This window comes from Carlito syrichta, unplaced genomic scaffold (assembly GCF_000164805.1).
Source record: "Carlito syrichta isolate Samal-C Ts95f unplaced genomic scaffold, Tarsius_syrichta-2.0.1 Scaffold315469, whole genome shotgun sequence".
NCBI lineage: Eukaryota > Metazoa > Chordata > Mammalia > Primates > Tarsiidae > Carlito > Carlito syrichta.
Window position 1 is genome coordinate 471,531 of NW_007259565.1, and position 27,285 is coordinate 498,815.

The 27,285-nt window shown below is 40.6% G+C and overlaps 1 protein-coding gene across 1 annotated transcript in view; it reads right to left on the reverse strand.

Annotated features, from left to right (window-relative positions):
• Window positions 1–8,963: 8,963 nt before the first annotated feature.
• CERS6 (ceramide synthase 6) overlaps window positions 8,964–27,285 on the reverse strand; it is an 88,155-nt gene continuing 69,833 nt past the window's right edge. Inside the window, exons 6-8 of the mRNA XM_021706339.1 lie at window positions 13,385–13,541; window positions 12,735–12,758; window positions 8,964–10,249 (exon numbers count right to left, since the gene is read on the reverse strand). Of these exons, the coding sequence (XP_021562014.1) occupies window positions 10,097–10,249; window positions 12,735–12,758; window positions 13,385–13,541 (334 nt within the window). The 3' untranslated portion in view covers window positions 8,964–10,096. The remainder of the gene's footprint in view (window positions 10,250–12,734; window positions 12,759–13,384; window positions 13,542–27,285) is intronic.

The window sequence follows — 27,285 nt, forward strand, 5'->3', positions numbered from 1 at the left end:
AGCCTCCAGAACTGTGAGAAAATACATTTCTGTTGTTAAATTTATTTCCCGCTTTAAGCTACCCAGTTTGTGGTAATCTATTTCAGTAATCCTACAACCAAAGAGTCTTTGTTTCTTTTCATTTCTTTCTTTTTTTTTTTTTTTTGAGTTGGAGTCTCACTCCGTCGTCCAGGCTGGAGTGCAGTGGCATGCTCATGGCCACCCCAGAGTCAACCTGCTGGACTCAGGCGATCCTTCCACCTCAGTCATCCAAGTATCTGGAACTACAGGCACACGCTACCGTGCCTGGATAATTTTTTGATTTATTGTGGAGATGAGGTCTTGCCAAGTTGCCCATGCTGTTCTCGAACCCACGGGTTCAGGCAATCCCTTCACCTCGGCCGCCCAAAGTGCTGGGATTACAGGCTTGAGCCACCGTGCCTGGCTCTGTTATTTTTTGTTTTTTTGTTTTTTAACAGACTTTATTTTTTAGAGCAGTTTCAAGTTCACTGCAAAATTGAAAGTTCAGAGATTTCCCATATTCCCCTACCTCCCCACATGCATAGCCTCCCCCATTACCAATCTCCCCCACCAGAGTGATCCATTTGTTACAATGATGAACTTACATTGACACATCATGATCTCCCAAGGTTCATAACTCACACTAGGGTTCACTCTTGGTGTTGTACATTCCGTGGGTTTGGATGAATGTATAATGACATGCATCCTCCATAAAAGGATCATTCCACGCAGTATCACTGCCTTAAAAATCTTCTCTTCTCTGCTTATTCATCCCTTGGCAGCCACTGATCTTTTTGCTGTCTCCACAGTTCTGTCTTCTCCAGAATGTCATATAGTTGAAATTACACAATATATAACCTTTCTAGATTGACTTCTTTCACTTAGCTGTATTTTTCTCCATAGCTGTTTATGGCTTAATAGCATATTTCTTTTTAGCACTGAATAACATTTCATTATTGGGATACACCACAGTTTTACTCACTCACCTACTGAAGCACATCTTAGTTGCTTCCACGTTTTGGCAACTACTAATAAACATTTATGTGTGGGTTTTTGTGCAGACATAAGTTTTCAGCACTAAGGAGTATGATTGCTGGATCGCACAGGAAGCATATCTTTGATTTTATAAGAAATTGCCAACCTGTCTTCCAAAGTGGCCATACCATTTTGCAATCCCTCCAGCAATGAATGAGAGTTTTTGTTGCTTCACATCCTCACCAGCATCTGTTGTTGTCAGTGTTCTGTAATTTGGCCACTCTAATACGTCTAGTGATATCCCATTGATGCTTTAATTTGCATTTCTCTGATAACATATGATATGAAGCTGTTTCTTTTTCCCCCCTTCCCGTTACAAGTTTCACAAAAGCAGAAACCATATCTGTCTTATTCCTCACTCTCTCCTTAGCTATAACAATTCCTGGCACCTAGTGGGCTCTCTGAACATATTGTTGAATGATTGAATGACGCAGCCAGGGACCCAAGCCTGTATGGTTTAAGTTATTCTTGGTTATGCAAATATTTTCCATTATTCATTAAACTAAAATAAGTAACTTTTTTTTTTTTTTTTGGTTTGTTTTCGTTGAGTTGGAGTCTCACTTCAGTCGCCCAGACTGGAGTGCAGTGGCCGCTCCCGGCCACTGCAGCCTCGACCTGCTGGGCTCCGGCGATCCTTCCGCCTCAGCCTTCCAAGTAGCTGGAACTACAGGCGTGTGCTACCACGCCCGACTCATTTTTGATTTATTGTAGAGATGAGGTCTCACTGCCCAGGTGGGTCTCGAACCTGCGGGCTCAGGCAATCCACTCACCTCAGCCTCCCAAGGCGCGGGATTACAGGCTGAGCTACCGAGCCCGGCTAATAAGTAACTTTTTACCTGAAGAATTGCTTCAAAACCTAGTCCTGGGTGCTGGATCATAGACCTTGACAATTCTGTTCCATTAACCCTCTGGTTCTCTATGCCCTCTTTTCTTAGTTTCTCTCAGCTTCTTTCTAGTTACTTCTCTCATCTCAGCCCTGCATCTTTTTCCCCTGACACCTGAGCCTGGGATGCTGGTGCCACAGGTGGCTTCCCTTACCTGAGCTTGCTACAAAGCTTCTGTGCTGGAACACCAGCGGGAGAAGTTGGAACCCATACAGGGAAACCCTGAGTTCAGAAATAGCCGGAGACAAAGTGCTATCTTCTGTTCATCTTGTTTCTTAACAGATGGAACATTAGTTGCCGATAGCACACATCTAATCTGGGTTCATTTATTTTTCCAACAAACGTTTCTTGTGCCCTGTGACATGCCAGGCCCTCTGTGAGACTCCTGAAATATTAGTTTATGCTGCTCACTCTGTCTTCCCACATCTACTCTTCCTGCTCCATACTGTGGGAGGCTGAATCCTGTAGCTGACACCTCCCGGGCTCCACACTGGCAGCTTTCTGGCTGAGTTCACCCCATGGTGGCACAACAAAGCAGGAAGAGAGACGTCAGGGTGTTTGCTCTCTGTGCAGGTTAACAGCTCCCAAAGTGTGGCCCTCTCACTGGCCTCTGGTTACAGCCCAGGGCGGTCATGGCTTCCCATGCTTGTTAGCCACTGGGTGCCTTCCCTTCCCTTGTTTCATAACCCAGCTCATGCCTCTGTAATCATTTTATTGGAGTTTCTCCAACTCTACTTCCTGAGAGAGACTCTGTTTCCCACTCTGGACCCGGGCTAATAGAGGCTTTATATAATTTTTTTAATATAAATTTAAGTGTTTAGGAATGATGTGACTTTTGTTTCTTCATGCTTCAGCACTTTGGGTACAATCAAGGATGTGGATTCCAGGCTCTGGCCACTGTGATGATTGGTTCTGAGGGTACACAGCTCCCCAGCCCTGTTGTCCTGCTATCTCTCAATGCTGTTGGCATTGTAGCCACTCTTTCCATCAAAGCAAGTGCAGAGTTGGTGGAAACATAATTAGGGGGCAGAAATAACATATGCTTAGGTTGGATTTGGAGGTCCAAGCAGTAAGGAAAGAAGCCTAGAGAAAAGCTGCGTTACACTGTGGTTATTTGGGAGAGATACTATTATGGTTTGAAAGTCCCCTCCAAAACTTACGCATTGAGGTGGGACCTTGTCCTTATGAATGCATTAATGCTATTATCATCTTGAGAGTGATAAAAGGATGTGCTTGGCCTGATTTTCTGTCTCACATGCTTGCTCTCCATGTGATGCTTTCCACCATGGGATGATCCCCGTCAGATGTAGTATCATACTCTTGAATTTCCCAACCTCTAGAACCATGAGTCAAGGAAAGTTCTATTCTTTATAAACTACCCAATCTGTGGTATTCTGTGATAGCAGCAGAAAACAGATGAAGACAAATGCTTATAGCATTAGGTTATCCTATGTTTACAGAACTGGAAGAAGTCATGGATTCCAAAAGGTATATTTTCTCTTAATCTATAATTTTGTACCCCAGAGAAATACAGGTGGTTTAATTTATTAGAATGACTCATGCTTGGAGTCAGATTGTTGTTGGGGGTGGTTAAATGATTTTTAATAGGGTATCTGCTTTATTTTTTATAATCCTTGCGATGGTCGGGGTGTCTAAATTTCTGTTATTTTTGTGGCTTTTCAGATACTAGATGACATAAACTGAGAGTAGAAGAACAGGCTGGGAAAGAGAGTTTCACAGAGAAAGAGGGAGTGAAGGTCTAACAAAGTGATCTTATCTCCTATGAGGTGTACACACACAGAAAAGGACAGTTTTGTGTTGTGCTTTTGTCTCTTTTATCATTTGGAAAACTAAGCATAGTGTGAGATATTTAAACTGATCTCTAAATTGTATTTTTTCCAGAATAAAGTGCTATGTAAAATTGAACACTGAAGTTTTTACACCTTAATTTTTAAAGAGCTACCATAGTATACCACAAGATGATATAACATTACTTTCTCAGTGATCATAGTGATATTGGGACTTGAGGAGGCTTGTAATAGCCTGCTGGGATGATGTGAGCCCTGGACAATTTCATACAGGAAGGTGCAACGTGTGTTGCCAACATGAGCAGGTTGGCGCTTCCAGGAAATGGCACTTACACTATTTCTTAATACTTATCTTTATTATGAAAGTGTTTCCAAAGTAAAATGATCCTCATAATAATGATTGCTTCCAGAGATCAAGAATGAATAATTATCTTTTCATATAAAAATCAGCAAAACACAATAACAATACACAAAATAATTCTAATTGGCTATCATTCCATTTCTGACAGAGATGCTCAAGCACTGAATTGTCTTAAGAAAACAAGTGAGGTTTTGTCGTCTATCCTAGTTCTCATTGCAATGTGAAAAAAATCAAATCCTAAAACTACCACCCGCTTCCATGACAACTGGTGGCTGTGGAGGTAAACAACTCATAAGGAAAATCATGAGCTTAGGGGCTTTATGAAACTTTGGGAAATCAAACTTGGAGAGTGTCTTCCATTCTTAAATTAATGAAGTTGTGGGTTAAAGTTCCAGAATCATCACATAACTGTTCCTTTTTTGCAGCTTATCTTTATTTATTTATTTATTTATTTTTGAGTTGGAGTCTCACTCTGTCGCCCAGACTGGAGTGCAGTGGCCGCTCCCGGCCACCGCAGCCTCGACCTGCTGGGCTCCGGCGATCCTTCCGCCTCAGCCTTCCAAGTAGCCGGAATTACAGGTGTGCGCTACCACGCCCAGCTGATTTATTGATTTTTGTAGACATGAGGTCTCACTGCCCAGGCGGGTCTCGAACCCGCGGGCTCAGGCAATCCACTCACCTCAGCCTCCCAAAGGCGCGGGATTACAGGCTGAGCCACCGAGCCTGGCTGCAGCTTATCTTTAAATGTCCCTACCTTTTTAAAGACCAGTTTTTCAGTGACAGTTTAAAAAAAAAAACTGGAGATAAAAAGAACAAAAATCTCAATGAAACCTAATTTTTACTGAACATAAAAACCATATCAATAACTGTTGTTCCTGGGTTTCTAGGCCATGCAACATACACCAAAATAGGAAGCCCTGCTTTTGTGGACCTGTGTTTTAAAAAAATCACACACACACACACACACACACACACACACACACACGGGCACAATAATTATTTTCAGAAAAACAAAATCAGGCAGAGAAGGAAGTGTGGGTACTCAACGGTTCCATAGGCTACTGGGAAATCAGCTGAAAAATGACAACATCCTGGCTCCCTTTTATCAAGAGTTCCAGGAGGCTGAAAGGAATGTGAGTGAATGAGATAAACAAAACAGATCTTAGGCTAATGATCCCCTCCCATCCCTTCCTGGGTAATCTTGAGAATGCCTAGTTTCATGGATACCATACATTATCTGGCTGCAGAGACACTGCCTCTTTGGCCTGGTATGAGGTCTTAGCACGTGGCCACTTGGTGCTGCATTCCTCTCAAAGGCTTCCGCTGACCTCAAGTTGGAAATGACTACAAAAGACTAAGGTTCTCTTTTGTGTGTCTGGAGATCTTATTAACAATTCTTATGATGTTTTATGTTCTCGAATACCATTTTCTTCATGAAAACAAGCCTCAGGTATACTTCCTCAGAGTAATCAGAGGGGTTCCAACAGCAGCGAGTGGACAAGCCTCCGCAGCGTCCACTGAGTGCCCCCTAGGGGAGGGAAGGGGGTGGTACACACAAAGACAACCCACAGGGCCCTTTTCTGGCCTATCAGTGTAAAGAACTAAAATGGGGCCCATGAGCCAGTGCTAATCGCTATGGGGTAATTTGAGAGTGGCATCATTGCATTTTAGCAAGAGAAACCTAAACTGACTCTAGGGACAACAATATCTTCACTTAAAGAAATATCTTGCTGCATTTTCTTCAAGAACTGTTATGATCAACCCACAGACAACACGCTGGACAGCAAGTGCAGTAACTAGAGCTCACTGCATTTTCTCTTTCCATCCATACAAGTGACTTGGAAACTGAAAGTGCCAGGTGATGACTTTCCCAGCAGGCTGACTTTGATTTCATTTGATGTTTTTCTTATTAAGAAACATTTCAGGGCTATTATTATTTATCTACAAAGCAGAAAGCTGCCAAAGACACAGAAAAAAAGTAAGCGAATCAGAACTTTAAGACCTCAAATACCACGTGAAATGTAAACGTGTAACCTTTTATCTCCAAAGGAGTTCATGAAGCCTCTCTGGATATGATGATCTCACCACTCATACTGATTTACAGACTCTTTTAACACCCTTTGAATTATTCCATACAGTTTATATACTTCAAATTAAGGAAAATATCCAGGAAACTTTGGCATTATGGTTCCAATAAAGGGACAAAAACAACTATTAATGCAAAATCACAGAGTAGGGACAACCATGGGTATCCATAAAGTTCTCTTTGAAGCTCTCTCTAGCAATGAACCCAGTAAGCCAAAAGGAAATCTCACTTTTAGCTTAGCCTAAACAACAAGGTTTAGAAGATTCAGATTTTTCTACCTAAGATGGAGACATTCAATTTGCTCAAATTCACTCTATTGAATACTCAGAATGGAAAGTTTGGCAACAGAACTGGACATGTGGAGGTTCGCCCTCCATTTGACTAATGATCTGATCTTGCTTCTTGCCTGTGGCATCTATCTGATGGCACCTCAGGACACCATCTGTCTGGCAGCCCCGCAGAAGGAGGCTGTTCATAAAACCCTGGGGTGAAGCAGCAACCATTTGCATTTCTACCACATACACTTGAATAATCCAAAATACTGATAGTTGCTTCTCTACTCTCAACATCCATAGGACTAAATTTGGAAACATGAGCTGTATTTGGCTTATATGTCGACCTCAGGTGCTCTATGACCTGCACTTTGCCATACTTTGCTCTCTGGCTAAGAGGGTGAAAAGATACCACCGCTCTCAGCTATGTGGGGACATGAAGAGGAGGCTGACAAAAAAGGAGGGAAGTTTCTCTGTACATGGTGGATGTTTTTATGAAAAGAATATGGATAAGAATGAGTCAGTGATATTTTGGTTTCATCACGTTTTTGAAGAAACATACATATACATACATAGATCACACATTTTTATATCATTTACTGACCCAAGGCCAAATTCTACTTGATTTTCTACTTTTTCCCCTCACTAACAGACCTAGAAAAGCTATATCATTGGAGAATAAAAATACCTCTTTTTCTAGAGTCCTTTCTATGTACCCCTTTGTACCCTAGGAAGGTTTGAATGTGACCAGGAGGAAGGAGATTTCCACACAGGCTAAGTTAATTAATGAGAAACAACACCCTCACTAACCTATAGTTGAATTTACAAAATACACATCCAGGGCTGGGTGCAGTGTCTCACGCCTGTGATCCCAGCACTTTGGGTAGCTGAGGTGAAAGAATCGCTTGAGCACAGGCACTCAAGACCAGCCTGGGCAACACAGTGAAAACCCATTTCTACAAAAAATCAAAACAATTAGCTGGGTGTGGTGGTGCACACTTATAGCCTCAGCTTCTCAAGTAGCTGAGGCAGAAGGATTGTCTGAGTCAGGGAGGTCAAGCCTGTGGTGAGCCATCATCGTGCCATTGCACTCCAGCCTGTGCGACAGAGTGAGACTCCGACTCAAAACAAAACACTTCCAAAGCTATGGCCTGGCACAGGGGGAGAATGAAACACCTTACTTATTTCTTTCTCTTAGCCTTATTCGGCCACTGTGGGAAGGCTGCAAACACCATAAAAAGTCTACAAACTCTACCTTCGTTAGCCAAAAATAACTGTGTCCTAAAATGTAAAATGAAATAAAAATCTACGGATATGTAGAAGACTATGTTAAGTTAATGTTATCAGAGAGGCTCTGAGTATTCTCAGTCCTCTTTCTATGTATCTTCTGGGGGGCAAAAAAGATTATTTAGATTTGCCTTTGCTAAGGATAAACTCAACTTACTTCATTTTATGCCACTCTTCTAAACCTTTCATTTACCAGCTGATCTCCTTGAAACAGTTCTATGCTAACAAATGTCACATGATCCAAACTTAATCACCCTGTGGTGCTCTAGTTCATTTCGCCCACCAAGGGGACTTGCCCCAGACACTAACACAAGGTAAATATGTTCCATTTTTCCATTCAGAAACTTTCGCTTTCTCAAAATTTGCAGTTATAATATGCTCGGTATTACTTTTTATATACCTGTATTTTAGCAGTTGTTCTGATGACTAACGAGCACATTTGATATTTTATGATTGGTCTTATAAACTCAACCATCCACAAATTACACTCCCAGACATATGTCTGTTTTATGAAGTGAAATAATAATACTCTACAAGCAGAACTTGTTACATTGTTTTCTCACTAACCAAGCAGACATATTTCCAAGCCATATTATTCCTATGGACCATGTCAGAAACATACTATTTGGTAAATAGGTAAATAATGTTACAGTGAGAGGTTTTGGTTTGGGGGCATTCTTTTAGCTATTAACTCACTGACTGCAAATTGTGGGCACAAAGCTTTAATTTTTTTCAAAAAATTGAATAGGATGTGAATAGCTCTGAGTAGGATATGCATTCTCTCTAGTATCTTGCTCTTGGCTTCCCTGTGCCCTGAGTCATATATTTCTATCATTGCATTTTTGCTTTAGACTTCTGTTTTAGAGGATGGTCTTTTTAACTTATAAAGTAAGTATCTGTAATCCTTTTTATTCCCTCTTACTGGAAATTAGAAGAAAAGAGAAAAAAATCTTTGGCTTATGTATGGTTTTCTTATCTGGACATAAATACCACTGCCATGTAGGAGACTTATGGAAACTTATTCTTCAGTCATTTTCCTCATTGCTGATATTGTCATTGTCCAATAGAGTTTTTGTTTTTCTGGAAATAGTTCCATTTGAAAAAAAATTCCTGGAAACCAAACAAGTCTTCAAAGCAGCAAAGAAGCCTTGGAGTGCACTGCTGCTCAGTTTCTGGTAACAGGAAAGTCATTCTGGGTTATGATTAAGGAGAAAAGCAAAGGGTAAAACAGACTTTCTCTCATTGACTTTATTTTGCTCAGCAAAATAAAAACATCAAGACCAAGTACTAGATAGGATTTTTTCTAGAACGTTGGCTGTAATAAAGTATCTTGCTGTTGTCTTCACTGTGCCCTGTGCTTTACACTGGAGGTAATCTTTGCCAACTCTTGAAAGACTCCTTTTTTGTCTCAAAATATACTTAGCTTCTTTCTTTCATGATGTTAGACTGCACTAATTATTTGGGGTGGTGGTAAAACCTGGCTGAAATCAGTTGCTCTCTTTATGTTATTCTCAGAACACAGAACAAACTCCTAACATTAAGAGTGATTTCTTAGTTTATAACTATGAGTTTAAGCAAATAACTTTTTTCAGAGTCAGAGCAATAACCACATCATAGAAAGAAAAAAATAATAACCTCCATAATAACCTATCAAGTTAATCCCCAACCAGCTATCACACTCATTGAAGAACTCTTGGCTTGTGTGCATAAGGAATGAAGTCTATCCCAAAGCAATTTAATACAAAACAACTGAGAAAAGTCCTCCAATAACCATCCTCTTTCATTTGGACTGCTAATTGACTGTGAAGAGTGACAATTCAAAACCTAGCTTATCCTATGTAAATGATCACTGAGACTAGTGGCAATCTCAAAATGGGCACTGTAACACAAAGAAAGCAAACCTATTTTGAGCTGCATGGAAATCTTGCACTGGGTTTTGCTTGCTCTAAGTGATGAAGTAAGCCAATGCTCATAGCACGTAGGACTACAGCAAGAGAAAGGGGTAGAAGCTGATGGAGCACCTCCTTTACTGCCATGAACCCAGAGAGTAAAAGGAGTGAGGAAACTTCCTTTGTCCACAGATTTACAAACAAATACAAAAAAATAAATAATATTCTAAGACAGTACAAATGCAAATACTATTCCCTTGTGTCAATTACATACAGCATGCCTACATAGAGAGAATGGTAATTCTTCTTTATTCACAGACAGGACACATGGCAGTGCGCTATTCAAAATGCTTTGATAATCTTAATTTTTGTTTCTGGTGCTGAGATATTATGAAAGGAACTGCATTTGCAACTTATTAAATACTTCCAGGAACAAACAGTTCACTTTGTTCGGGACTTGTTAGTTTTGAGTAGTTAATCATCCATGGAGGAAGGGCCAGTCAGGAGATACCCGTTGGTACCGCTGGTCCCATTGGTGGTGGTCGCAGTGTGGGGATTCTTTCCTGGAGGCTCTGAATCCTCCTCATCTGAGCTAGACTCAATATCACTTCGGTCATCCTTGGACACCTGTGGAATACAAGTAGGTGAGTGTAACAGCTCCTAAGAAATCATCAAGGTCTGCCATGCTCAGAAGCACATGCAATCATACACGAAGGTAAACAGATCCCAATGTTAAAAAAAAAAAAAAATCAAAGACGATAAGAACGTTGCCACAGTAACAAGTTCTCCTTGACTGGAGAGAAACAATTTGGGCAACAAAGTCGGTCACGAAGGAAAGTAGGTGGATTTAGGCATCATAAAGGGCTGGACTTGTTGACCCCTTTACGGTACCCTTCCATATTGAAAACGTATTAGGCCACGAATCCCACTATTACCCAAAATGTGACATACAGTACTACTGTGATGGCATCATAGGAATTTGGTAAAAATTGATCAACTTACTTACTGATGATCACAGTCTAATTGATAATTATTTAAAGTCAGCTCTCAATTAACCATACTGATGGAGATATTCACTGGCTCAAACATTAAAAGAGATTATTCCCATTTGACTTTGTGATGCATTGTTTTATGATTTAATTTTTCTTTTCTGCCTGCTAAAATTAATTAGGAATTTTGTGTTATATGTCACATAACAACATATAAAACAACGACAGCAGGAGGCATTTTAAGAACCTGCTGTATGAGGTCTAGCTTAAAATATTTCCTGAGGTAAATCCACTAACTGAATCACCCAGAATTGGCTCCCATCATGCCAAATTTCTTCAATCCTTCATTCAATCTCAGTAAGTAACAAGGATGGTTAATGTAGATACCAGGACATAAATCTGGGATGAAAAAAAATCCTATTTATCCAGCAAGGAAATCATTTGGGGGGAAATTAAGAAAATACTCCATTGTTTTTAAAATAAAAATAATTTGAGTCTCCTACTCTATAAGTCTCATTTGTGGTTAAGCATTTTTACCCAGCAGGGTTTAAGATTTTTGAGCAACTAAGCACCATTTACTTATTTTTTAAATGGAGTGGCAAAAGGGATCTGATGGTCTCGCTTCATAGGAATTTTCCCAATCTGGTCTCTTGTGATTTTCTAGGGGTTGGGTTGGGAAGGTTGGCAAAGTCTCCTGGGAGGTATACCAGAATTAAACAGGGACTTTTTTACAACACATCCTCTCTTGCTACCATTACACTCTAACTTGAGAATCTTGAACTCCAACTGCTCCCAACTTAAGAAGCCACCATTACCTGAGAGAACATCATCTCTCTCAGGTGGGTGGAAATAAGAGAAAGTAAAAGCTGAGAAGCATTGCTCCATTCCAACCAGTGATAAAAAAAAAAAAATGAACCTCATTCCAATGCCCCTTGAGATGAGACTGAACTCATATAGACCATCTCCAAAAAGATTTAGATACTAAGACACTAAAATGACTAGGTGATAATGATATTTAGACTTAAGAATAATGAGTCACAGAGACAGCATTATAGTAAGGCTCTACTATGTTTATAAGCTCATTAGTCATAAATGAAGCTGCTGATGGAAAACTGCAGCTTTAGAGAGTGATTACTTTACATCTGCATGCTTAGTAAGAGTAATTTAAATTGCATTTAGAAAAATCTACATTTATGCCACCTTCAAAGAAAGGACAATTTAAAATATCTCTAAATAACCCACAGGAAAATAACTCATGGCCAAGATGAATCTTACTGTCCCAGGTAATAGCAGCAAAGGTAGTTAAAATATTTTGTCGCCTGAGATCTGGAATAAAATTAATGTTTATCTCATCATAAAGTAGAAGGAATGAGATGAAGTGCAGATAATATGTCTGGAAGAAACAGTGATGTTCAAGGACACAAGAAACCTAACCAACAGTGTCCTTGCATCCTTAGTTATTGTTATCACCGAGACAATATTGAATACCTTGGTTACTTTTATATCCATATGAGGACAAGAAAAATGTTTTAACAATAAAACATGTTCATTTTAAAAAGTGAGAGGTCACAGGGAAAAATGAACTTTAGCTTTTAAGCAATTAATTGATCAGAATATTTAGGATTTATATTGGGGCTGATGCTGAGAACCGGCTTCACAGAACATGACTAGGTGTCTTGACTTCCCTGTGAAAGGAACTGTTTCTCTTGAGTTTAATGAGAGCAAAGTGGTCAAGTGCTGCCCTGTGACCCTGGGCAGATCAGGTGAACAGATGGTGCTCAGGCCTCTGTTCCTACTGTGTTGATTTTCTCTCCAACTAGTTGTTTCTCCTACCTCACTTTGGTTGATCTGTCTTTTAGCCAGCATGTTAAACACCAGTGAGAGAAATGGCTCTCCTCTGTTGGATCATGCAAAAGGTAGCAGAATACAAGCTCATACAAAAGGGCCCTGGCAGAGCTGTTCTTAGTGTCTCTGGCAGCTAATGGAAACTATAGCTTACACGAAGCCTAGTCAGTGCCAATAGCTTAGACAGAACAATATGCATGGAAACAAAAGCAGCTGAGCGCCCCTCCAACAGGTGAGTGGCACCTGGGACAGGTATAGGGAAAGTAAGAGAAACTTACATGTAAAGGGTTCCACTTCCCAGCCTTCCAGGGTAGCAGAAGGAAGAGAACAAACAAGTAAGAAAATGTCACAGAGAATGATCTGGAAAAGTCTCTGCTCTACACAGGGGGCAGAGTCTCTGCTCTTCAAAGTCTCTGCTCTACACAGCTGAAGCTCAGGAAGCTTTATTTGAATCAGCCTCATGAGTCCATTTTTAATCAAAAGGATTTAATTGAATCTTGCTGAAAGTCATGAATGGATTTATGCTTCAATTGAGAGAAAGGTTTGTTTAAACAGGCATACCGTACCAAGCAACCCTTCTCATTAAAAGAAAGAAGTTATTAAATTTCTATTGAGTATAAATATAATCAGAGAAGGACCAAGGTTGATAGATAGAGGGAGCGAGAGAATACACAACAAATACTATATCATCACTAAATCTAAAATTACAAATGCAGTTCTCATTGGGTTTCATCATCTGTTAAGCAATGTTAAAGACTTTCAAATAAACTAAAGAGAAAAAAATTTTAAAAATTGGCTTGTGTTTCTAGATGGCTTTACTCAATTTTGAAGAAATCATACCAGTTTTGATATATTTTATGAAATAGTAAATCCAGAGGAACCAAATAAATTTTCTGAGACATACTGGAAAAAAGGAGTTTGAGCTTACCCTGCCTTTTGAAACAGCTTTGCAAGCTATTTTTATAATGTAGTAAGACCAGAAGCAGTTCATCCCCTGTATTAGCAACAGCAGTAGGTTAAAAATCCACCAGGAAGGGAAAGGTCCAACGATGTCCCAGCTTTCAAATAACGTGGTATTTAACACCCTAAGGAAAAAAGAAAGTAATTACTGAATACAGCATTTCACTTTGTCTTCAAGGAACTCTAGTTTCTGCACAGAAACGTGGTCAACAATGTCTCCTAACTGCTCGTTTTCTGGAAGGATGGTCTGAAAGTTGACTATATACTTCAAAGAGTCATCAGTTGAAGTACTGTCTTAGTGACTCTCATTTTGTTTTGTGCTTGAATAGTGTACTTTTCCCTATTTTTTTTGTAATTGTGGTAAAATATATATATAACACAGAGTTACCATCTTGACTGTCTTTATGTGTACAGCTCATTGCATTAAGTAAACTCACATTGTTGTGTAACCGTCACCCCCCTCCATCTTCAGAACACTTTTAAATTTACTTATTTCATTTTAGACTCAAGGGGTACATGTGCAGGTTTGTTACATGCGTATATTGTGTGATGATGAGATATGGGCTTTTACTGAACCCATTACCCAATTAGTGGGCATGGTACCCAGTAGATAGTTTTTCGACCCTTGCTCCCCTCCACCGCCTTTAGGAGATCCTAGTGTCTGTTGTGGAACTTTTCATCTTACAAAACAGAGACTCTGTACCCATCAAATAACACCTCCCATTCTTTCTGCCCCCAGAAACCGCTGTTTTTCCTTTTGTCTTTATAAAGTTGACTACTTTAGAATACCTCATGTAAGTGGAGTCATACAGCATTTATCCTTTTGTGACTGGCTTAATTCACTTAGCATACTGTCCTCAAGGTTCACCCACATTGTAGCATGTGTCAGAATTTCCTTTCTTTTTAAGGCTGAATTATATGTATATACCATATTTTGTTTATCCATTCATACATCAATAGATACTCGGGTTGCCTCCACCTTCTGGCTACTGCAAATAATGCAGCTATGAGCATGGGTGTATATCTCTCTGAGTACGTATCTTCTGGATAAATACGTATACCAAGAAGTAGAATTGCTGGATATGTTTTCCCCTTAACTTTTGCCATCATTTATTCTATTAATTTTCATTTACTGTTTTTTGGTTGTGATTCTACATCTAACTATTTGTTAAAAGGCCTATGTGGTTTTTCTGTTGTTTTTTTTTCGAGTTGGAGTCTCACTCTGTCATCCAGACTGGAGTGCAGTGGCACACTCCCAGCCACCGCAGCCTCGACCTGCTGGGCTTCTGAGATCCTTCCGCCTCAGCCTTCCAAGTAGCTAAAACTACAGGTGCGCGCTACCACGCCTGGCTAATTTTTTTGATTTATTGTAGAGATGAGGTCTCGCCAAGTTGCCCAGGCGGGCCTCGAACCTGCAGGCTCAGGCAATCCACTCACCTCAGGCTCCCAAAGCACAGGATTATAGGCTGAGCCACCGAGCCCGGTTGCCTATGTGGTTTTTGAAGTTGCTTTTGTGCTTTAAATAAATGTGAAGGATACCATTCAATAATATTAAGTTGTAAGAAAAAAGATTAATTTCAGAAATATTTGCTAAGTACAATCCATAAGCCAAGCACAGTGCAAAGCATAATGGGAATTCGAATATGAGTGAGACCTGGGTTTATAGTTGGTAGGAGAGTGAACCATTAGAGGGTCCTGAATTTTGTGAGGTTTCCCTGGAAAAGATTGACAATTGAAAGACATTATTTTGAAGTGATGTCTTGAATTGAGTATTAGAAGGATTTTTTCACAAAAATTAGAGTACAATGAATGTATTTAGTGTTAAGAGTAAGCAAGAGTATGAGGGGGGACCAAAACAAACCCAGAATTTATTTATAAAAAACTGTGTTTATTCTTACATATTTAAACTTCAGTCACCTTCAAAGTACTCTCCACTTGATGCAGTATACCTACTGAGACACTTTCTCCACTGCTCAAAACAGTTTTTAGTGCTTCTGCTGTTTTTTTGTTTCACCTCTTCCACATTGGCAAAATGTTTCCCTTTGAGGACTTTTTTCATCCAGGAAACAGAAAAAAAGTCATTTGGGGCGAGATCAAGTGAATAGGGAGGGTGGAGTATAGGGGTCATGCTGTTTTGGGTCAAAAACTGTGGAACAATCAGCGCGGGGTGGGCAGGGGCGCTCGTAAATCACCCACCATGAAATGGGCAAGCACACCGAAAGAATCTCCAAAAACCAAAAATTAACTGAAGCCAAATGCAGTCTCTCACAACAGTGCTGGCCAGTACACTGATGCCAATGGGTTCCTAGAACACATACCTAGGGGGGAAACCTGTACTATAAGGGCCTGTCCTCCAAAAGACAATGCTATTTTTTTTGAGTGCCCCCTGGTATGTGCTTTAATGGAAAAATTATTTGAAGTAATTGGTTCTCTTTGTAATTCGCCATCAGAACTGGAATGGAACCACATCTGGAGCACTATGACTACTCTTCAGGTTTGGCTCCCGAAGATCAAAACTGAAGGCTGGTTTTAATGCTTTGCTCTGGTTCCTATCTGTGTCTGCTCCAAACTGAAGGCTGGTTTTAGCGTTTTGCTCTGGCCCCATCTGTGTCTGCTCCCAAGCCCTCGGAGGCTGACTCATGGCATCTGGACTCATATTGCTGCCACAGAGAAGCACAGTACCCACAAGAGTGACTTTGGAATCACTGCTTTCTGCTCTCCTTCCTTAAATTCCCACAGTACTGGTTTGGAGACCTCAGGGTGTCCATAAGAAAATTAAGGGCATTTCTACCATCTACCACAGTAGCACTGCTTGGACAATCTGACTCTATAGGAGAGGCTAGATGGACAACACTTAGTAGCTAGGGGAAGGGATGGAAAACTCTTGAATTTCAGACATGGGCCATTCTTACAAGAACAGAAGACACATATACAGATCAGTTTGATGTAAGATACTGTATGATGAGTGCTTTGAGAGAGGTTAATAAAATTACTTTGTGAATTCACATAAGGAAAAAACACAATTATTGCAGTTGGAATAAGAGGTAAAGAAAAAATGCAAACTAGACATAAAGAGGTCCCACCCCCACTTTCAGCAAGCCCCATTTATAGACTAGAATGAAATTCACAGAGCTTGTCTTAACCCTTCCACACTAGTTGGCTTTAAAGAACAACATATAATAAACATACATTCAAACCCTAAATACAATAGGATAGAACTGAATCAGAGAAGTCATTAAATATATAATGCTCCATAATACAGCAGTAGTCACTTTGGGGAAGGGGAACCAACATTAGAAAACATATTAATATAATGTATCACATCCATAGGCCATATTATTATTTCAGTAGCACCAAGGACATTTGGTAATGTTCAATTTCCATTTGCTCTTGTTTAACAACAAGAACTCAAAGGACTTACTATGATTTTCTTAATCCTGTCAAATCAGCCTATTAATAAACACCAGAACTATTTCCTTTAAAATCAGGAATAAATTGTAGATAACTAGTATCGCCATTATTATTAAACATTATTCTGGAAGCAGGAAGGCACACACTTAATTTCAAACACACAGACATAAAATATCTATAAATTTCATTGTGTGTGTGTGTGTGTGTATCATGTCTCATTCTGTTGCCCAGGTTCGAGTGCAGTGGCAGGATCACAGTTCACCACAGCCTCAAACTCCTGAGCTCAGGGGATCCTCCTGAGTCAGTGACCCAAGTAGCTGGGACTACAGGCACGTGTCACTGTGCCCAGTTAATTTTTTTTATTTTTGTAGAGACAAGGTCTTACTATGTTGCCCAGGCTGGTCTCAAACTCTAGGGCTCAAGCAATCCTCCCGCCTTGGTTTCCCAAAGTGCTGGGATTACAGGTATAAGCCATCGTACCCAGCCTCTATAAATATTTTTAAAACAGCAATCAAAATGTTCCATTACAGGGAACAATTAAAACATTAATTTTCATTCTTATCCCCAAAATTTAGTCATTCAAAGTATTAAATGTGCTTCAAGGGTTTCTAATGACAGAGGCAAATACAAGTATCATCTCAACTACACAAAATAAACACACACTCTAGAGAAAAGGAATTATGATTCTTTGATGTAAATTAATCAAAGCCATTGTAGACTTTCTTTGGTGGATTAGGGAATTTTATATTTTCTTCTTTACATTCTTCTATTTTGCAAATTCATGACAAATAACTAGGAAAAACACAAGTAATTTGTGGAAAGGACTAAATCAGGATAACGCCTACATTCCTGCCTTGTTTATTATCCCAAGAAGCAGTGATTTCTTTTTTTAAGTGTTGTTAATTCATTATTTTTAGAGACAAGGTCTTGGTCTGTTGCCTAGGCTGGAGTACACTGGCTCAATCATAGCCCACTGTAATCCTGAACTTCTGGGCTTAAAGGATCTTCCCACTTCAGCCTCTCAAGTAGCTGGACTATAGGCATGCATCACCATGTCCAGCTAGCTTTTTTTTTTTCCTTGGAGACAGGGTCTCGGATGGTTGCACAAGCTGGTATCAAACTCCTGGCCTCAAGCAATCCTCCCATCTTGTCTTTTCTGAGTGCTGGGAGTACAGGTGTGTGAGCCACCCACCAGGCCCGGCAGTGATCTCACTAAACACCAGTTTGTAGGCCAGGGGACTACAGGTCTAAACAAGGCTCAAATCTGTGGCAGTAAGGGAAGATTTGTACACCTTACCTTTTTCTATCTCCAGCACGTTGTGAAACACCTGGAAGTAACAGCTTCACTAGATATGTTTGCTGATTGTATATTTGTTTACATAGCAATCAAATAATAAATATGCACAAGAAAGCACTGGAATGGTAATTTATTTCAAAGCTAGCTCTGCTTCTTGACATACTAAATATTTTGGTGTTCAGAGAGAATTTAGTTTCATTTGAACAGAAAGAGGCCCTGTATAAACAGCAACAATGACTGCATTATGCTATTCATTATAAATTAGCCTTTGCTGGACTATAGGCCGAGAACCTTTTTCACCATTAGAATACTAGGACTGATGCATTGCTTGGCTTAATTTGAATGGGGTGTCAGAGCAGTCGCTGGTGACATGGCATTAACATTAATTTCTGAAACACTGCGTTGAAATTTTATAGGCTTTGCCATGACAGTGGCACCTCTGATTACTTTGGAGATGCTGCTCAAAGTAATGGGATTTCTCTGAAATTGACTTGGCTGCCTGCAGAGACACCTGGGAAAATACAATCAGTGTAACAAATGGAGAGCTCTCCCAGTGGGAACGTTGGTAAGAAAAGCAATCTATTAGGAATGTAGACTGGGGAGAGAGAGACCATATGATACCTGGACTCCAAAAGATTGTAAACCTAGGAAAGAGTGACTACAGAATGTTACTGCTGAGGAAACTGCTCCTTTTTGGACAAACTACTGAAAGGTGATGATAGGATTTTATTATTTTTGTGAGGAATTTTAATGATGCCATTACAAATCCGTAGCGAAAGAGTTTGGAATAATGATTAACTGACCAGTATAGGGGATGAGGGGGGCTGGAAACTCCTATATCTTCATCTGGGTGATGATTGGTGGGTTATACATATGTAAAAATCTATCAAGCTGTATAATGAAGATTTGTGCACTACACTGTATATCAAATCTCAGAATAAAACAAAAGAGAGTACTCTCTGGGCCATACAGAACACATATATATGTACACTGCTGATTTGCAACTTTTGGCTTTAATAATTATTGTAATACAAGGATTTTTTCCCCATAATAATTTATGTTCAACGTATGGCTTCTAAGAAAATATATACTTTTTCTTTCCCAAATAATAGTTATCCTACAGCACTGAAGCTCTAGAACTGTCTAATTCGAGTGGTGGAGAGCGTGGAGGCAGAAGAGACAAAAGACCGTCTTCCTCTGTATTCACACAAGGCTCCCTTCACCACTAGATGGCAGGTCATGCACGCGCACAGCATGCTCAGACAGGTCTGTTCTGCCCGAATCTTTTGCCAAAGATGAGTCCCAGTACAGAACACACTTGATTTCCTTCTAAAAATCCCACCTAGTGTCGGAACGAGTCTGGGCTTACTTCTAATGCATGACTCTTGACAGAAACGGGTGCCTGCAGGGCTGAGCTCCATGCAAATCACAGATTCACCAGTTCCCACCCCAACAACTCAGCCTTAATGGGTGATTTTAATGAATCACACAATTTTTTTTTTTTTTGAGTTGGAGCCTCACTCTGTCGCCCAGACTGGAGTGCAGTGGCCGCTCCTGGCCACCGCAGCCTCGACCTGCCGGGCTCCGGCGATCCTTCTGCCTCAGCCTTCCGAGTAGCCGGAATTACAGGCATGCATTACCACGCCCGGCTGATTTTTTGATTTATTGTAGAGATGAGGTCTCGCTGCCCAGGTGGGTCTCGAACCCGCGGACTCAGGCAATCCACCCACCTCAGCCTCCCAAAGGCGCGGGATTACAGGCTGAGCCATCGAGTCCGGCTGAATCATACAATTTTAATTTGGCTATGTCCTGTGGTTCCTTTCACTCATTCTTACCTTTGATAGATTCTTCATCTTGAATGTGATCATCACAAAAATATTATGTTGGATATGTGGGGGGGGTGCATACATTCATGAAGAAAATTTACAACCTTTCTTATTAAGTGAAGAAAACACAAAGTAGTCTCTTTTTAATGAATTATTTAAGGCCATCTCATGTGCCTGCTAAGCACCAATGTGACTTAAAGCATTCTGCTTTCCCCATATGTCACAGGACTCAGGAGGTCTTGTAATGTCACACAGCACAGCATAAAAAAGTGTCCACTGGCATCTCATTCGGAAAAGCCATCTCTGATTGTTAATTTCTTCATTCTTATTGTGACTTCCAAGTGAGAAGTTAAATCCATTATCTTTAATATATAAAGTTAGGTGAACATTCTTTCAGCCCTATACATATTTTAAAACACTCCAGTGACATCCAGGCAGAAGCACGTTGTGGTAATTAGGATAGTAAAGATGACTCAGGTGATCTCACTGCATGAATTAGTTATGGGTGGATGTTTTTGAGAAGACTGTGGTTCCTGGCTGTGGCAAGCAACCACAAGCTTTGCCTCCGCTCCTTTTCCTCTGCCATGAATTCACCACAGAGCCTTGGGTTTTATGTTTCTGGAATGATCTTTATGAGAACTACATAGTTAGACTCATATCATACATCCAAAGAGAGCCAAGATTTCTTCTCTAGGAAACAGAGTCAGGGCCTCACTTTGAGGAGTGCTACATAAAGCCAGTGAGAAGACCTTAAAAAGTAAAACATCATTTGTGGTCAAAATTCAGAGTTTTGGAAAGGCCATGACTTTGCTTTATCAGCCAGACCTCGGTGTATTTTAGGATGTGTTTCTCTGGTATCTCTGGTATATATACTCATTTGACCTATATGCAACATAAGTGAAAGTAGATTCTACCTAAAGATGAATAATCTACTAGCAGGTTTTGCTCATTTTAAAGTAGATGAGGATGAAAATGCATTTAAAATGTGCTTCGAATAGAAACCATGAGCATTTAAACCTGAAGGTCAGGTAATTCACTATCACAAGCAACCCTCTTTGTGCTGGTTTTTCCAAGATAATGATAGCTCCAGGCTAAATCACATCTTGGTCAACAATCAAGACTATGATGAGGCTAAAAACCATGTTTGCAATTTCCTTCCTTTTAACAAGACAGCCCCACCCGCAGCTCGCATTCTCTACAACACCGGTGGTGGTAGCAGGTTCCCTGTTTGGGGAGGACAGTATCCGGCTAGCTTGTAGCATGGATGCCTATTTCGCTTAAAAAATAGATTCATTCATCTATTAGGCTGTAGCAAACGTGGAAGTGATTTCTTTATCCCTGACAGGAATCTGACCTCGAACATTGATAAACCTTTCACTTAGCAACGGACATCAGTTCTGTCTGTATCCCTATTCAAACAAGACATGGGGGTCATAGCCTGGCCAGACTTAGGAACTGGCCTCTTATCACAGGAAGTTTGTAACTGGTGACTTTCTGGGCAAATGTTTTTTCTAAACTGGTTGCTGCCCCCCATTTGCTGTCTGTCAGCCTGGATTCCTAACCCCTCCCTCTGCCTGGTCTGCCTTTCTATGTCTCTGATCTCCCAACCTGAGTCCTTTCAGCCAAGGCTGGGTCTTTCAGGATGTATCCTGATTCTAACAGGCTTGCTTTTCACCCTCTGGCTCTTTGTTCCCTACATGCCCATAACACAGACTTTTGTCTAGTTTTCTGTAATAGCTCTTTGTTGAGCAAGTCCTATGTGCTAAGCACTGTGCCATGTACATCACATACATGGTTTCATTCTGTCCTTTCAACATCCCTGTGAGGTGCCCATTTAGCAGTACTAACACTAGTTAAAGCTGAGGATTAGCCATGTGCCAGGAACTGGGCTTGAGCTTTATATGTGAACTCACTTAATCCTCACGAAATAAACCCTACGAGATAAATTCCATTTCTTTTTTCTGCAGTAGGCACTACAACTGTCTCTACTCTACAGATGAGATATGTACATAGGGAGTGTATAGAACATTCCCAAGGTCAGATGTAGTTGGTGGGGAGACTGGGATTTGAACCCATCTCTCTGCTGGTCTAGGCCCTCAGGCTCTCCCAGTGTTTTGTTTTGTTTTGTTTGAGTTGGAGTCTCACTCTGTCACCCAGACTGGAGTGCAGTGGCCGCTCCCGGCCACCGCAGCCTCGACCTGCTGGGCTCCAGTGATCCTTCCGCCTGGAACTACAGGCGCGCACTACCATGCCTGGCTCATTTTGATTTATTGTAGAGATGAGGTTCCCAGTGCTTTCTTAGATTTTCACCCTTGGCTTATGCTCAGAGTCAACCCATCACCACGTTATGACAGAGAGTGCACACAAACACCCCTGCTGCTCAGCATCTGTGCAGATCTGTCCCTTTGGCCTGTCACTCTCTGCTCGTTTCCTGCAATGGGTTATCTCTTTGCCTCAAAGCCTGGTATTTGGTAGCCATTGGGTCCTTCTTGTCTAAATGATCCAGTTGGCCTCATTTAAATGGTTTCCCCATTTTGGTTCCCCCCTTTTGACCCTTAAATCCCAATAGAATTATCTTTATTACCGAAAATCATATAATGCCTTTCACTACTACCTTGTCATGTAATACTTAAGAGACAAAATCAAAGATCTTTCTATAATTAGCTCAGAAAATGGGAGCACCAGTCTTGTGTGCCTTTTTCTTTGCTTTTCTCTTTAAAAGGGTTGAGGCATATGTATCTCTTAATATCCTTTGCTTCAAGAAAAGGTTAGATAAGGCAGACTCTGGCTAGGCAGGTGGAAGTCCAGAAAAGTTTGAGATTCCAAGGGCTTTTCTTCTAGTTTTCTAAGAGTACAAAACCATTCTCCCATTCCTATAGGGACAGGATGAAAGATTAGGCACTGACACTTCCCCAAACTTGATGCTTCTCCCTTGAAGGGCTACTTTTTGCTTGTGTCCACTGTAAGGACCATGCTTAGCAAGGCCAATGGTAGGCCAAGTTCTCCTGGGTCAGGTGGAGTGGGAGCATGCTCAAAGATTGCCATGGGCTTCCTTGGCACCCCCCCCCCCCACCGCCCCTTCTCCTTTCCTTTGGGATTTGAATGGCATTTTTTGTAGGGGTGAGGGAAAATAAAGGCCAAACACACAACAACTTGGAACTCTGGTTGTGAGATTCTTTGTTTTAGCTTCGAAGTTTCTGGGTCTAACCAATTACCTCAGTTAAAGTAGAAAAGCTTGGTCATTCTTAGAATTTACTGAGCTCATCTCTGAGGGGTTCCCCCAGTTTTTGACAAGGAAGCAGAGAGGGAAGATCTGGCTGCCTGACAGAAAGAGCCCATCTACAGTGTGGCTATTTACAACAGGAACACAGAAAGGTCGCTCTAGTTACTCGCTTTTTGAAAACATCTTCCATTCTGACTTGATTCAGGTAGTTGCAGGGTTGGGGCCACTTTTATTTTTTCATGACAATTTAAATAGCAACTTCTGGTGGGAAAGGGTCTTAGGCCAGAAGAGCCTGCAATGTGGTGGGTACATGGCGACTCCCTTGATCACAGCCCATAGGAGTGATGCAGTCTGCATATTTCCTAGAGAAGGGAATAAGACACACAGCATCCATCTTTATACCTCTCTGGTGGGAGATTTAAATGAGCACCCCTAGAAATAAATAGAAATAAAACAGTAGCAAAACATGTCACTAAGTAGTTCACCGAAGAATTTGTTTTCAGAGAGCTTGAGCCACAGTGATAGTTCCTGCTATATGGAAGATGTTCAAATAATTTTCATGTTTGTTAGACTGAGTCTCACCATTAGCCTGTAAAGTTAGCAGAACAGATATAATTCCAACTTTTTGGTCAGGAGACCAAGATCCCCAAACAGTATTTAATTATCCAAGGTCACAATACAGAGGTTTTGTTGTTTTTAATTTAAATACATTATCTTTAAGTCTCCCTAAGTCTCCCTCCTCCCTCCTTTTAAAAATTATATCAAACCAGAAAATGTGGGGCTGGTTCAGTGGCTTAAGCCTACATTACAGCACTTTGGGAAGCCAAGGCAGGAGAATTACTTGAGGCCTCAAGTTGGAGACCAGCCTGGGCAACACAGCAGACCCCATCTCTACAAAAAGATTTTAAAAAAATTAGCTGGGCATGGTGGTGCACGCCTATAGTTTCAGCTGCATAGGAGGCTGAGGCAGGAGAATCCCTTGAGACCAGAGGTTTGAGTTTGTAGTGAGCTATGATCAAGCCACTGTACCCCAGACTAGGGGACAGAGCAGGACCTTGTTTCAACCCCAAAACAACAACAAAAACAAGTAGAGAATATGTACTCTTGATAAAACTGTTAGCAAGTAAGAGCTAAATGAGAAGTTCAGAAGCTATCATGTTCAATCTGGCAAGACAGAAAGAATACATCCTTCTGTTTCCTAAAAAATTCCTTTGAGAAGGTTCCAGAAGGGTCCAGATGGGTCTTGGCTCTGGGAGAATCTCAGTATTTAATTATGTAGGGATCAGACTTCACCCATTTTGTTTAGAAGCTTTAAGAGAGTCAGTGTCACCTTAGGTATTTTATGCTTAGGTACCAGAACCTCAAGTGGCCCCAGCATCTGCCTACACACCTAGTTGTGAGATTTCTCTGGTATGTCAAGGAGGCAGTAGTTTTCCTAAAGCAATGTATTAATTGTTAGTTTGATTTGAAATCACTAAAGATTTATGTATTATTTAACTATATAAAATTTATATCCTCATTGGTGAATGTCACTAGTGATTATCCTCTGGCTCTTGAGGAAATCCAGGAACACTCACCTCACAGGTACCGACTCTCAGGTGGGTCTAAAAGGTATGCTAAGGGAGCATCTTGCCGTTCCTGGCAAACAGGCCCTCTTTCTATCCGGACTTCTTTCCTGTTCTCATCTCCCATGTCTTCTTGGCTCTGAGACTTGAATCCGTAATTCCTCCTGGCTCCCTGGTCTCTGCATTTTCACATGGAGAGCAGTATTTGATGCTTGGTTTCCCACCCCTCTGGAAAACTCTGACTTGCCTCATGCTCCCTGTTCTCTAGGTGTCCCTGTCCTGACACTGTCTGCAATTTCCCCCACACCAAGCCATGCCCTCCTACTTGCAGATGGGAGCAGTTGTGGGGTGGGAGCAGGAAAGAGGGTTGCCTGAAATTTCATCTCCAGCTAGTTTTTTGTGTGTGTGGATATGATTTCGCATATGGAGTTTCTAAACATGTATGAATTCTACTGAAAGTTTTATAATAGTAAAAAAAAAAAATCTTTATTTTTTACTTAAATATTTTCAGATTAAATCTTTATTTTTATCTTACAGAAATGCCCCTGAAAATTTTGGAAGTGCTGTTACAAAGAGAAAAACGTATCAAAGACCTACAGTCTTGAGGGATATTATGCACCATATTGTCTTTATTATCCAAGAGAGATACAGTAAACATATTTTTGGTAGACAAGAGAGATACATTTTTAACAGAGAATTGCCTCCTCAGAGTAAGTCAGAGTTGATAAAACTAAGGTGGAAGAGGCTCAACATCAAGGAAAAAAGCAAATAAACAAAAAAGAAAAAAAGAAAAAAGAAAGAAAAGAAAACGGCTTAGGAGAGGGAATATAGAGATTTAGATTTAAAAAAAAAATTTGTTCTAGTGGGCTTCATGAATTTGAAAGAAAAACAATACACATGAAACTATATGCACTGAATAATAACAAGTCAACTGATCAACAAGACCATACTCATAGCACTGCGGTTGAAAAATATTGGAAATAACGTTAACTGCTGGAATAACTGCAGGGGAATATTATGGGTGTGCTTGGCAGTGTGGGTAGAAAGTGAGCTTCCCTGAAACGAGCTGACTCTATTGACTATTACATTTGAACTCAAAGTCAAAACACCTGGTTTTGAGGCTCCGTTCCTGCATTCACCAGCTCTGTGATGTCTTGTTTTTTTCCCAAGCCTAACTTTCCTCATCTACAAACTAAAAGCATAAGTCAAGCCAAGGATAAAAAGTTTCTTAAACTCGAACATAAACAGATTTATGAATTCTTATGTTTTCAGATTTACCTAAAATCTTGCTTGTTCTGTTTTGTCTATGTGTAAGATATCCCATGTATACAGACGCATTCTTCTCAAATGAGTCACACTTGTTTCTCTGGTTTTAACCTAATAATTAAGGCCAACAAAACTCAAGGAAAGGTTTTGCTTTGCTTTTGACTTCTGGATATATAGGGAAAAGTAAGAAAGTAGAAAACAAAGGAAAACAACCATATAAAATCCCATCTTTAGGAAGAAAGCAATGAAGGCTCAAGGCCTTGAGCAGATGTTATATTTATGAGAGCAACCTCTGGCTCCTAAGAACCTCAGCACCCAGCCTCGGGATGTTGACATCAGACTCCACGCCTGCAGGGATTGCTTGGTAAGCCCTACCTTAGGTATGCTCCAATTGCCAGCTACGTGCCGACTTCCTTACTTGTACCCCATCACTAGTTTGCACATGTCACCAGGCAGTCAGGAAAACACAAGACCAGCTGGTGTGACTTGGCAGTAGAAAGGATAGTCCATAGCCTCACCTCACATGCCTTCTCACTCCAGCAAAGCTGCAAGTTACCAGCAACAAGTTTTATGATGCTGCTCTCTTCAATTCTCAATCTGTGTGCAAGGCGTGAGGCATGGGTGATATAACCTGATGCCACTGGGCACATTCCAGAGTCAAACACAATCAATATTCTTTTAAAAAAATATTTATTTTTTCAAGAGCCAGGATCTTGCTATGTTTCCCAGGCTACCTTTGAACTCCTAGACTCCAGTGATCCTGCTGCCCCAGCCCTCCTTGTAGTAGTTGGGATTACAGGTATATGCCACTGTACCCAGCACTCTGTACTCTCCTTTTTTCCCTTCCTTAAGAAAAAATAACACATTGAATACAAAAACAAAAACAGTTTTTGTACCATTGACTCGTAAGTTGAATGCAAAAACAACGACTCCTAAAAATAACATGACATCTGGGTCCTCTCTTGTCTACCAATAAAACTGTATGTCTGAGAGGAGTTTTATGATGGATAAGACTCAGTTTCTATACCCAAAAAGTGTATAAATAAGCACAGGAGAATTGGACAAATACATTGATTATTAAGATGGACTGTTTCAAACAGAATAGGTGTTCCAAGCGAATAGAGCGTTTTGAGCAAAGGCATGTGTTGGTTGAAAGCAAAGAGTATATACACACAAGGGATCCTGAAGAGGTGGACCGGGTACTACAAGGCAGCACTCAAAGAAGGAATGTTAGTCGGCATCATTTTGTGGAAGGTTTTTCTTGCTGGGAAGAGGACATTT